Here is a 13,527-nt window from a genome sequence, read left to right as displayed (position 1 = left end):
GGCGGCGGCCGGGCGCACGGAGAGCCGCCTCGTCTCCTTCCAGTACGTGCCGCTGCTGCTGCAGGGCGGCGCCCCCTGGGGCTTCACCCTCACGGGCGGGCTGGAGCACGGCGAGCCGCTCCTCGTCTCCAAGGTGGGAGCCGGGCCGGGGGCAAGGGTCCTAGCCCCGCCCCGCCCCGCCCCGGGGAGCTGCGCGGGGGGTTGTCGGGGCGGCTGGAGCCGCGCGGGGTGGTGGGGGTGTGCTCCGGCCCCTCTCCGGAGGAGGAGGCCGGGGGCACGAGGGCACCCTTGGCAGGGCTTCGTCTGCCCGCAGTGGGGGGCAGGCCGCGGGGCTCCCCCTCGAGTCGGTGACGGAGCCGGGCGCTTCCAAGGGGTGGCTTGTGCGGGTGCCCAGTGATGCGGTCTTGTGGCAGGGCTTGCATGAGATGGGCCTGGCAAGGCGTAAGGCATTAAGAACCCTCTTCCCTGTGCCATGCCCCAGACTGCGCCCCGAGGGGTGTGAAGAAGAGCACAGTGGTGCCCCTTGCCCAAAACTGGTACCCCCCTGACATGATGCCCAGTCACCTTTGGGCTTCTCCCCCTCTCCCCTCTTCCTACTGTATCTGGAGCCTGGGTTTGAATTTGCTTCTTAGCTCATCCCTGTATGTAGCATGAGAACAAGGATGAGCTTGAAGAAACTAACCCTTGCATTTTTTCCTCTGTAGACTGGGGGGGTGAGGTTGGTGTGGGGGGTGGCAGTGGCTGTATTCTATTTATTTTGCTGTATTTGGCTCATTGGTGAGCTAGTACGCAGGTGCAGATGTAAAAGTTGTTGAGGTGGGACAGCTGCTGCTCCAGAGGTGTCCAGCTCCCTGCCACCAGCTCCCTAGGAAGGAGGAACTGCTCCCTGGATGTTGCTTGGAAGTGTTTCCTTTGGTGATCGGCCTTTGGCTAACAAGTGTCTGACAGATGTGAAGTTCCACCCTCTCTTTGCTGCACAGGAACTCTTGCCTCTTCCCCCAGAACTTCTAGCTGGTTGGAGAGGGAAGGAGGTCCCTGTTTCTCTCCTGTCCCCTTCCACCACATTTCTCCATTACCTTAGGGTCCTCATCACTGTGCCTAGTAGAAGGAAGGACTGAAGCTCTTATTTTTCATTGGGCAGAATGTGGATCTGATCCCCCCCTCCCCTTCATTACACAGATCTCTGTGGGGCAGCTGCAAAACTGACCAGCATTTTGTTAGTGTCGATGTAAATGCCTAGAGCTGTGAGCTTCCACAGAGGCAGCATGGCAGTGATGAAGACAGTGTTGCATTGGTTTTGCTCTGAGATTGTGGGTGGGATGAGGCCTATGCCATCTACAAAAGCCAGGAACAGGCTCACTCTTACATAAAACGTTCCAGTTCTCATTGGACATCTGGTGCCCGGGGTCCTGGGCACCTGAGGTGTGTCATGGTGCAAAAGTCCCCTCTGCACTGAGTGATAACTTTGTGTAAGAGGCTGAAAAGAAGATTAAGTAAGACCCTAGTGTTGGCTGTAGATACCTGTTAATATATTTAATTCCTCCTTCAAGGACATTCTCCCTTCCCTCCCCAGTGGAAATAGCCCAACCTGCACAGAACCATTCCAGCTGGCTGACACCTGAGCTTGCTTTACTACTAGTTAAAAATGCACACTGCTTGCAAGCTGCAGGTCGGGCTGTTTAAGTTAGGCTCTCAGGGCTGCCCAAGGAGCAGAGTGGATAGATTCAGTGGTCTGACTGTTTGGAAGGACCATAGCTGTGCTCTCTGTGCTGCTTGCTGAAAGGAAGAGGCTGGCAAACCAGAGAGAAACTTTTGTTTTAGAGGGAAAGGTTGGAGGGGTTGGATTTGGAGAGAACTTCCTTCAATGCCTGTACCTGGCTAAGGGACTCTGAAGCTGGATTTAAGGGTGGGAAGCAAAACATTACAAGCCTCTGAAGAGCATCAGTGTTGAGGAGGGTTTGTGACTTGGGATCACCGGGGCTGTAGAGCTGGAGCTGAACAAAGGGAGCTTTGGCTGAGTATCAAGAAAAATTCCTGCTGGTGAGGTCCATTAGACATTGGAACCATCTCTCCTTGGGGAAGGGGTGGAAGGCAGCGAGGGCTTAACGCTTCTTGTTGCCCTGGGTCTTAGGCTAAAAATGTAACCCCCCAGCCTGGGCTTTGACAGGGAGGAAACGTGTGTGCAACTGGCTTTGGTTGCGGGGGAGGGACCTTCCCAACACAATCTTGTAGGTGACCCAAGGCCCTGGTGCTACATGGGTTTTAGGCAAGCACCAGGATGTAATGGACCTGGACCATAGCATCCAGGTGAGCAGGGTGGGGAAGGGGTGCTGTCAGTTGTGTGTGTGAAACCATTCCAGCTGACAGGAGGCTGGTGATGGGCAAGGTCTCGTCCTGACATGGACTGATGTTGCCCTTGTCACTATGGGAGCTGCCAAAAGGGGTTTGGGCATTAGTGCCCAGCCAGCCCCTTCCCCTCCTGCTCTGGGGTCCAGGCAGGGCATTCTAGGAGCACACTGCAAAGGGGAACTGTGGCCAGAAGAGGACATGGAAGCATCCCTTCTTAAAATACCTTGGCCCCATAGTGTCAGCTGCTTCACCTGTGCTAACAGTGCTTTAAGATGCTGCTTTAAACCCTTTTGTGTGATGCAGCAGTCACATGGTGGCAGGTTCCAGGTTGCCAGCCCAGCCCTTGTGTCTTGTGCCCTATATAACAGCAGCCACAACTGTGGCTAGGGGCCTTATAGGGGAGAGTTTTTGTGTTTTAGGAGGGTTTCCCTTCTTCTCTCTTGACCCACAGAGCGAATTGGGAATTCATCCCTGGCTAGACTGGACAGTCAAGTGGAGGTGTGAGGGCTGGTTGAATTTGCTGGGTTGGGGATTCTGCTGCATTTTTCATCCCCAGCCCTAGGCCCAGCTTCTTGCAGCTTGGTCCTTGAGATGCTCTCCTGGGGAGGGATGAAATCCAAGCTGTGGGTCTGGCTCTCAAAGAACTGTGGTTATGATCCGTCATGGAGGCTGCCAGTCTTCTGAGGGACCCCCTGAGTAGGCAGGTGGTCAGGTTTCCTCTTGACCGGTTCTGTGCAGAAGCCAGGACGCTTGGGGTGCGGGGCTGAATCCTCCTTTCTTGGGCCCTTCCAAGTCTAGTCAACTCCTCCTTCCTTCCAGCAGCCACAGTGGTCTCAGATTCATTCCCTTTGGTGGTGCAGTCCCTTGGGCAGCCTGCACAGGTAGTACCTTGGTAGGGACACCAGTGCCCTGTTCTGCCCAGAGGGTGTGTAGTTCACTAGGGCATTGCCTGGGAGAGAATGCAGCAGAGATGGAAGGAGCTGAAAAAGCTATTTGGCTGTTTGTGTGAATGGAGGGGAGCTCCTGTGAAGGCAGTGTTGGCTCTCAGCTTTGCTTTTGTTGCGTGGGGACGAGGCCACTCTAAATGTGGTGGTGATACAGGGCTCAGAGGGGAAGGTCTGCATGCTGCTTCTGCATAGGCCCTGCTCACTAAGGTGAGATGGAGACTGTAGTTTGCCCCTGGCTTGCTGTACCCACCAGCAGTGTTGGAGGCCTGTGTTAGCACATGGACTTGGCCTCCTATGTTGCTATGGGTTGCCCAGCTCCACGGAGCTGTGCAGTGGTCCACACTGCCTCTTTCCCCACATGCAGTTGAAGGGGAAGGCCTTAGTTGCCTCTGGGTCTAGTTACATTTTATCTTTACCTGGCTGTGGGGTAGAGGGAGTTTACCACTCTGCCCAGGCCTTATCCTGACTGCAGCTCGGTTTGGGTCTGAATTCCCCACCTCTGCTTTGCCCTGCCCTGCACACCACTTGGTGCTGTTCAGGGGTCTTGTCTCCCATCATTCTGGGAGGGAACGTGTGGCATGCGAAAGAGCCAGCTGGCTGCTTCATAGGCCAGGTGCTGGCACAAGGGGTTGGTCAAACTGGCTGTAAAGACACTGTCCTGCACAGCTGATCCCAAGGGCTGCTATCTCTACAGCTGCACTGGACAAGCTATTCCCCTGATAACTGACTTCTCGGGGACCTGGGATCCGATTCCAGGGCAGCCCTGTCTATTGTAGTGTCTGGGTTGTGACCTGGCCCCCTGGTGCATGTGGTGGAACTACTGCATGCACTCATGGGGCAGCAAATGGTGAACAGCAGCCTCACTCCCCTGCTGGAGGTGTGGATATGGGAAGTCCCCACCCTTCCCAGTGATCTGGATTCAGCCTTCTTTTGGTGTTTTGCACCCCTTCCCTCAGCAGTGGATCTGACCTGTGTTTTCTGGGCTAAGCACTTGAATGGAGAAAGTCACCAAATCTCCCTGTGTTGGTGGAGGAAATGCAGGGAGAGGAGAGGGTTCTCAGAAGCACCAAACCTTTGTCCAGCATGGTTGAGGGCCTTGCTGCACAGTTAAGTTACACCCCTTATTTGAGGTGCCTTCATGCAGCTCTGTTGGGTCCCCTCAATCCCGCTGCAGAGCCCCCTGTTGCTATCCCAGCTCCAGGCTCCCCCAGTTCTGCCGATGCCCCTCCATGCTGACCCGCAGCCCCTGGCTCCTGGGCGCAGACTGCTGTTCATTCCAAACTGTTTGTCTTTGTGCTGCAGGCAGATCTCATTATTATTTCTGACCCAGGACCAGGACTTGAGCGGGAGGTGGAAGGTCACTGCATTAAACCTCCATGCTACCTAAGGCCTGGCTGGTCTTGCTGCACGTGGCTTCATGCTGACGAACAAAGGGCGCTTGTTAGAGCGCTCTGTGCATTCAGGGGAGAATTCCCTGCAGGCATCCTAGCTTCTACTGCCAGTCTGGCCTGTGTGGAGATGTGGTGCCGAACAGCTCCTGCCTGCAGCAGGGGGGAGCTTCTGCAGGGGAACAAGAGTGGGACTTGCCTTGGCTTAGGGGACGTAGAGATGATTTATGCCCCAGTGTTGAGTGAAGGGACCCTGTGGCCTGGGGTTTGGATGCTGAGGCCATGGATGTTCTGACAACAGCTCTAGATATTAAGGAGGTAGAAAGAGAGGGAAGAGGAAAGCTCCAGGCTGTGGCGTTTGTTCATCTAGCGGAGAAACCTGGTCCTTGGACTCTTCCATCTGTGGCTGTCACTTGAGTATGTGAGCACATCCAAGCCATTAAGGCTGTGTCCCCACAACACCTCCCTGCATGACATCTCCTCTGTGCCTCAGTTTCTTCCTGTGTCTCAAGAGGAAGTGACCTCACAGGAAGTCTGTGGCTGAGCTGGAAATTGAACCCACATCTCACTGAGATCCCAGTCCTGAGATTGGCCTTTCCCTGACCACAGATGTCTTTCCTCACTATTACAAGAGGTTCTGGCACAGGTACGAACACTGGACTTGTTGTGGCAGTGCAGAGCAGGGCTATGTCTTCTGGGGACCGCTAGCCCAGTGTGAAATGCCCTTCATTAATAACAAAACCATTGCAGCTGTCCTGATTTGGCTGGTGCGTACCCATCATTAGCAAGGCTGTGACCTCAGGCTTACTGCTGCCTGTAAGCACGTGCTGCTCACTGGTGGTGCCAGGGCTGTCCAAGACAAGAATTGGGGCTTTACTGGAGCAGAGGCACTTGTTTGTGCTTTGATCTGTTGCTGCCTGTGTCCTGGGGCTGTGCGAAATTTCACCGGCTGTTTCGTTTTGACGTTTTGACTCATTTCAAGCTTGAAACAGCCAAATCAAAATGAAACAAAAGGCTTTGAAACAGCCTCGAAACAAAACGAGGGCAGTTAAAACATTTTGAGTTTTGAAGCTGGGCTTGCCTACAGGGAAACAGAAAGTAAGGAGAGGGAGGGGGAAGATGGGAGAAGTACTGCTCTGATACAGACTGTGTAGCTGGCCAGTGACTGATCCTTCCCGGAGGTCCATTTCAATCCCAGTGCTCTGGAGTCCCAGCGCCAGTGAGGGCGTGCCTTAACACACACCCACAGACACACACACACGTTATGAGTTTTGCATGTTAACAGCTTGAAGTGCAGTTTCACAGAAACACCTGCACCTATCTCCTTGAAACTAGACCGGCTTGGTGGCCTCAGTAAGGGCTACCCTCCCTGCTGCTTTCATTCTAATTGGGCAAGCAATGACAAAATTATAGGCAGTTTTGTGATTCCCCATTATAACCTATAGGCGAAATGTCAAAATGCATCAAAACAGTGAAACAGTTTTGACGGAACAGAACAGAACAGAGCAGTGCTCCGAAACAAAACAAAATGTGAAAACAAATGCTATCCCTTTGAAACGGCGATATGGAAGTTGAATCGAAATGGTGCTGTTTCACACAGCCCTGCTGTGTCCCATTCCTGTGGCAGTGGCACCTGAATGGCTGGAGCTGGGGCTGGTCTTTGATCGCTCTGCCTTGGATATCTTTGCACCCCTGTTGGCAGATGGAGTGGTCTCTGCAGATATACCGGGGTGTGGGGTCTGTGCAGGGATGTGATGGGTGGGATCACTGTTCTCGACTCCCCAGTAGTGCTTTGGAGCAGGAGCTGGAGGTCCCCAAGGAAGCTACAGTGGTGCCTTTCCCTGCCTGCTGACCCCATCTTACTAGGTTAACCGCTGAGGCTGTACATGGGGCAGGCTGTGGGAATTGGGGGCATAGGCGCCAACTTTGGTTTTTGCTGGTGGGTGCTTTTTTTTTTTCTTGCGTTCCCACACTGAGTTCCACACCTACTCAGAAGAGGTAGTGTGTTACTTGAACCCAGCTTGCCCAATTTCTGTAAAGGCTGGGCGCTTTAGTGGGGATTTTTTGGTGCTTTAATCTAGCAACTGATTGAATCAGCTTTAGCTAAAAGTGCCAAGAAGCCCTGCTGAAGTGCCCAATCTTTACAGATGCTGCAGAGCCTGGTTGAAATAACATGCTTCTTCTTCAAGTAAAGCATTTTTTTTAACATCTGCAAGCAGCCACCAAGATCTAACATGTAAAACAAAAACAGCCATGGCTCGTGGGTGCTAATTTTAGCATGTGCTAGTTTTTTTCAGTGGGTGCTTGAGCCCTGAAGTACCGACAGAATTGGTGTCTATGGTTGTGGGAGGTGTGGAAAGGGGCAGCCAAGTGGCTCCTCAGCCTGTATCTGGATGTGAATAGTAAGTGGACCATGATGGAGGTAATTCCTGGACCACGGGATAGCGCAGATGACTGCTTGCAGGTCTTAGCCATCCCCTCCCTTTGCCTAGAGATTATAAGAGGGGCTGGGGCCTTTGGGCAAGGTGGATTGAACCTGGAGAGCTCTGCTTCCTTGGGCTCAAGGCCATGCTGGTGCTGTCTTAGATTATCTATCTCTGCTGGCAGCAAGATGCTGAATGGAACTAGCAGCAGGATGCTGGGGTGGTGGGGATACATATGCTCAGCTTGGCCCTGGGTATGAGTGATGAGCATGCCAGCCTTGGATTGGAGGACAAGGATTTTGGCAGAGCTGGGGCAAAGGCATCTGTGCACTCTGGTGGCCTCTGTTTCCAGTAACTTCATCACAAAGCTGCTGTTCTCCAGATGTACACCAAGTTGAGCTGGAGAAGCCAGCTGTGTTGTGAGAGCATACCCATCCCTGTTTGTCTTGCCTAGGAAGATTGGATCCCTTTTGGGCATGGCTGGGCAATTGGGTGATTCCCTACCCCTTGCAGTGGCCGGCAAACAGCAGCCCATGCAGGCATGTGGCCAGTCTGTAGCTATTTCTGTAGGCACCTTTAGATAGGAGCTGGCTGGATGCTAGGGGATTGTTGGGCTCCAGGGGATGGCTTGTGTGCTGGCAGGGCTGTGCCTGTGTTGCCAACAGCTGTTCTTCCTGGCCTGTGTTTTATGGGCCCTCCTGAGCTAAACAGGCAGGATGTGGCCAGTGCCAGGGCAGGAGACCTCTTGGGAGAGTGGTTTGGGGTGCAAAGTGGTGTCTACTCTGAGGCACTAAAAGGTGCCATGTGGCTGCATGCACCATGTTTAAGATGGGGTGGGAGGCCAATGGCTTAATCACTGGAGGACTCTGTGAATGATCCTGCAGTCAGGAGCATCCTTCATTCAAAGCCCAGCTGGAATTGTTGGCAACTGTGTGGCCCTCATTGCTACAGCTGAATCCTCATGTTCCCCCCTGAGTTGTCATGCCAAGCAGATCTTGGAAGCTTTGGGGAAGTGGGTGCTGTGGTGGTGACTTTGGGGAGGTAGGTGCTTTGGTGGTAGCCACATGAAAGGAGATGGTACCAAAAGACCCATTTCCCCTGCCCTATGTTGGGGGGTATCTGGGCAGAAGTTAATTACAGGATTCCTGGACTCTGGTCGGCTACTTTGGAGACAAACCCCTTGGGGTTGTGGGGCAGACTGGGGGGCTACAGTAGTCCCTGAGGGCTCCCTCAGCAGCCGGAAGTGCCAACTGGCTATAGCTGCCCAACAGCCCAGAAACACCTGTGGTGTTTGCTTTGCTGTGTGCTCATGGCTGCTGCAGGTGTCTTAATTGTAAGCTCCTAGCTTCCTGGCAGAAGCTTGCCCAAGGAAGGCTTTGGCTACTGGGGAGAGAGGGTGTGGACATTAGCCACCCATGCCTGCTGAAATGATCAATAGTGAAATGGTTAATGTCATTGCTGGCAGATGGGGCCAGACGCTTTTCCCATAGAAGCCAATGGCCAGTGCCCACTGACTTTGGGGGGCTGGGGCTGTCCTTTTCATTGACATGGTTAGGGTCCCTGTCAGTTCCCTGTGAGCTGCTGCAGGCTTGTGGCAGGTGTCCCTGGCTTGATCACTTGTGAGCCCTATTCAAAGGGTTTCCTTTGCAGCATAAGAACGAGCAGTGCACCAACGCTGGCCTGGGGTGCAAGGGTGTCCCGCAGCCAGGCCATGCTGGGCTGGGTGGGGCACAGGCTGGGGAGGAGGAAGTGTCTTCCCTTCAGTGCTGAGATCATTAGTGGCAGAAGCAGAACAAGTGCCTGTTTGTACCAGAATTAGTTCCTGTGCTGTGGGTGCCTGCTTAGTGCCCAGCCAGCCTCTCGAGTACATGCAATCTTCCTCAGACCTTCTGGGCCAGTAGCTGGCCCTTGCTGTGCCCCAGTGCTGAGCTGTCCAGATGGCCACTGACTCAGCCCTGTTATTAGCCCAGAAGCATGGAGTTGGTCTGGCCTCCCCACCCTGTCTCCACCTCTTCTCCCATCCCTTCATAAAGCATTTTCAGCTGCAGCTGCTGGAATCCTTTTATTTCTGTCCCATTCCATCCCAGCAGGGGGTGCAGAGGCCCAGTCCTCTGGTTTTCCTTGCATGTGCTGGCTACAATTCTCCTTTATTGGGAATGACTGCAGAGGCATCAGTCCTCAGGGGCCCCCCCCTCTTCCCACCTGCTGCCACCTTGTACCAACAAAGACTTTCTTCCCCCTCATGGACTTTCCCCACAGACCAAGTGCAGTGTACAGTGACATCTCCACAGACATCCACATTCCCACTCCTGAATGCTGCTGCTCAAACAGATGTAGGGCAGATGCAGCCTTGTATCTACAGGACCTGACTGCACTGTCTTTACCCTCCAGGTCTTACCAAGAGCCTTTTCTTACCAGACCAAGGGGAATGCAGGGCTGCTGAAATGCAGCTGCCTCTGTGGTGGAGGGCAGCATTAGTCAGCCAGTGCATAGCAGATGGGAGAAATGCCTGATAGGGGACCTGGGGATTTAGGTGCTTGTCTCTAGAGCTGGTAGCTTGGTGGAGAGGCATGTTCTGACTGGGTTTCCTACTTGGGATCACCCAGGGTCCTTGGAGGCTGGGGGAGCCCCATGACAAAGCACTGACTCATGAGATATCTTCTTCACTGACTCTGTGGGATGGTGGGAGCCATGTCTGGGCCTATCCTTCAGCTTGGTGTGAAGTCAGAACTGCAGAGCGGCTGCAGTCCTGTTCAGCCTAGCACAGGTCCTGGGGTAACCCAGCAGGTAGCTCAGCTCTTTCTGCAGCAATACCTGGCTGGGTGCTGTCTGGGAACACCACCCCTTGCTTATGGGGTCAGTGCCTGTACAGGATGGTTTGAGGAGTGGATAAGAAGGCTCTGGGACTGGCTGAGAAGTCTGGTGCATCATGGGTTAGTATGGACCCCTCTGGCCAGTTTAGTGAAGAGCTGAGCTTGGCTGAGTTGAGAGGACCAGATGGCGCTGGGGACAGGTCAGGCAGGCATGGAGAGAGCTCAGCTTGTGCAAGGGCAAACTCTGTACCTGGATTCAGCTTGGAGAGAGCAGTATATGTCCCTGATCTGGTAGCCATACCAAAGTGCATTGCAGCAGAGGAAGTACCTACAGTCCTTTGCTCTTCTGCCAGTGGCCATGCTAGCAGGGTGGTTAACACCTGTCTTGCTGCTAGAAACTACTGAGCCAAGCAGCTTCCATGCTAGGAAGCAGCACATGAAATGCTGGTAACCGAGTATCCCCACTGCTTCCAAGCATTCAGCCTGGGAAGGCAGGTGACTTTTGGTCCTCTCTGCCACTGGGGGCAGTCCCCTGGGTATGTGGACATCCACAGACTCATCTAGGATGTAGTTAGACACCCTGTCTGGCATAGTTCTGCCCCCATGGATGTGGGGGGCACAGGCTGTGTGGGTGTGAAGAGGAGGAAGAGTATCGCAGCTTTGCTGCGGGCAGCATCAGTGAAGAGGTTGGGGATAATATGAGCATGGGCGTTGCACATGGCACCCCTACCCCTCTGATATGGCACCCTGTCTGCACCTCCCTGCCCTGTCCTTGACCTGGGCATCACCTGGGCCCAGTCCCTACTTTGCTCTGGATTCTGGGGCTGAGCCCTTGTTGGCTTCAGGGTGTGATTTCAGAAGGGAGAGTTCAACTGTGGTTTCAGTAGTTTAGCACCAGCCCCTCTGCAGCTGATGGTCTTGCTGCCTATTTGGTTCTCCCCACCCTGGTCCTGGGTGCTGCCCAAATGTACCACACAGTGTACGCACAGCTCCTTTGGCTGGGTTCCTCCCTCTGGCAGGTGCCTCTAGCACACACCCTCCTGGAGAGCCTTAAAGGTGCAGCAGCCATATTTATTGTGTCCCCTCCCCCTGCATACCTGCAGGTGTCACTGCTCTGCCTGCCAAGTTCTCTCCTGGCACTGGGGCAAGCTGCTTTTTCAGAAGCAGGTTGGGGGAGAGGCTCTCTGTGCCCTGGGGCTTGTGTCCTCAAGTTTGTGGGCTGCTGGAGAGGGAGAGCAGGGCCCCAGTTGCTGGCTCCCGGTTCGATTCAGGATCCAGTGATAGGGTCATACTCATCAGACTTCGTCAGACTCATCCATGTCACACGCAGCCTTCAGTGCTTGCCCTGAGATGGCCCTGCTCCCCATTGGGTCTGAAAGACTCTCGCTCTGCAGCAGTTACCATGGGCTGGCTCCTGCTGTCTGTTTCGGATGAAGTGTGGCCTGGTGCTTGTGGCACAGGACAGTTTGGGACTCTTTCTGCCTCCACCAGGAGCATGGCTGAATGGCTTCTCCCTCTGTACCTGTGTCCCTCTCCATAGTAATATTACTCTCAGTAGTGCCTCTTTGCAGGGGACCATGCCAGAAGACCCTGAAAAAGAGCAGCACTTCCTGGCTCTGGTCTTGCTGCTGATCTTGGCTCTAGCCAAACCCTGAAGATTTTGGAGCTGCGGCCTGGAGGAGGGATGCCAGTCAGACGAGAAAAGCACTGCAGGCAGGCACGTCTCGCCTTGCCCTCCCTCACCCCAAGGACTTGCTTGGTGACTGCAGCCCTGGTCCTGTGACAGCCAAACTGGCACTGTTGCTTGCATTTGCTGTTGGGGGCGTGGGAGGCATGAATGCTACATGCCCCCAGAGACTGGGGGGGCACGGCGAGCTCCCGCAGGTGTTGGCGGTGGCAAGCAGTGAGCTCCTGCAGACGGCTGTGGCGGTGTTGGGGGTGGGGGAGAGTGGTGAGCGCTGACCAGTGGTCAGCGGCCACTTTCAGGAACACGGGGCCGCCAGCAGCCAGTGGCGATTGGGGACCACCCACAGATGCTGGAGGGGGGTGTGGCAAGTGGCGGCCACCCGCAGGCACCACCGGCAGTGTTGGCAGCGCTTTTTGCAAGGGGTGCACTGTCAAGCTCAGGGGGTGCATGTCCACCCTCATGTGCCCCCTACACATTGTCATTTGTGGGGGGACACTGTCAGGTGTGTGCAGCAGGGCCTGCATAGCCTCTGGGGTGACTTAGTAAAAGGTACCAACCTGTGGACCTGGACAGTCCCCTTCCTTCAGGACAAGGGGCCCACACAGGAGTCCAACCTCCCCTGTGGTCCAGGAATGTGGCCCGGAGGCATCTCTCAGCTCATAAATGATGTGTGCCCCCAGAAGCTGGGGGGACATGGCGGCTGGCCACAGGGGCATGGCGGTGGTGAGCAGGGAGCTCCCGCAGATGGCCTCAGTGGTGTGGAGGTAGGTGGTGCGTGCTGACCAGTGGTCGGCGACCATCTGCAGATGCCATTGGCAGTGGCCAGCAGCAATCGGTGACTGCCCACAGGCGCCACTGGCAATGTGTAGGGGATGCACCCCCTGGCAAGCGCCACTGATACTGCCGATGTCTCAGCTGGCCCCCAGAGTTATTCCCAGGTGCATCTCCTTTCACTTATGCCCATAGCATTGTAGTGCAAGATCCCCCTTAGGTGATTTGGAGCTGCACTTCCTCACATGGGGCACATTTGAGTGTGTCTCAGTATTGTATGGGTTAAGAAGTACTTGGATTTCACCAGCTGGCCTCAAACCTGCTCCTCTGTGGGGTGAGTAGCTGTGATGTGTGTAGCCCCAGGCGTGTGTCAGGCCTGAAGTCCCTCCTCCCAAAGCAGCTTTGCAAAGGATCTGCTTTCTGCAGCTGTTTCTAATCCAGACTTTAGGGATATTAATACTTCCAGTACTGTCTGGGGGTGGGGGGAGATCTGTAGGGATCTGTGCTTTCCCTCACTAACTCAGCAGCAGCTGGTGAGCTGAGTGTCCCTTTGGGCATGGGGGATGTGGTGCAGAGCACCTGTAGGCAAGGTCCCATTCACAGTGGCTGGGCTGGGTTAGACAGGGGTGTGGGAATTACCCACTAGGCCTGTGAAAGATGCTGGGAAGTTTCTCTGTGATTTAATACAGTGCTGTGTTCAGTCAACTTGCCCTCTCCAGGCCTGGCACAGCGGGCATGGTGCCTTCTTGCAGAAAGGATATAGGTGGCTCCACTGTGGCAGGTGGGGGCTCAGCAGGCTCTAGCTGGCTTGGGCAGCTGCCAGCCCAGAGTCACCCAGGGAACTGATGATAGTCCAGAGGTTGTGGTAGGAAGTGGGATGGTCTGGAGCCGTTGGGCTCTGGAGTCAGATGTGTCCCGCTTGGAGGTTTGTGTTGAGTTTCCCTTGCTGGCTTTCTGGCTTGGCTAAGCAGCAGCCCAGACTAGGGGCACGTAGCAGCTGACGTGAGGGTGTTGGTGGGGCTGAGTCCTGTAGGCTGTGTAGTTGAGGGACGCTGGGCCTGGGAGCCATTATTTGCATGAACTAGGAATGGTTTCAAAAGAGACCGTTACTCTGTCTTCACACTTACTTAAGGATGTAAAAGTGCAAAG

The 13,527-nt window shown here is 54.6% G+C and overlaps 1 protein-coding gene across 1 annotated transcript in view; it reads left to right on the top strand.

Annotated features, from left to right (window-relative positions):
• Position 1: 1 nt before the first annotated feature.
• SHROOM4 (shroom family member 4) overlaps positions 2-13,527 on the top strand; it is a gene marked incomplete at its 5' end in the record, with an annotated part of 65,788 nt that continues 52,262 nt past the window's right edge. The window contains one exon of the mRNA XM_019521002.1: positions 2-133. Within this exon, the coding sequence (XP_019376547.1) occupies positions 2-133 (132 nt within the window). The remainder of the gene's footprint in view (positions 134-13,527) is intronic.

The sequence above is a fragment of the Gavialis gangeticus genome, unplaced genomic scaffold (assembly GCF_001723915.1).
Source record: "Gavialis gangeticus isolate Ggan-Ray unplaced genomic scaffold, GavGan_comp1, whole genome shotgun sequence".
NCBI lineage: Eukaryota > Metazoa > Chordata > Crocodylia > Gavialidae > Gavialis > Gavialis gangeticus.
This window is presented reverse-complemented; position numbering and strand designations above follow the sequence as displayed.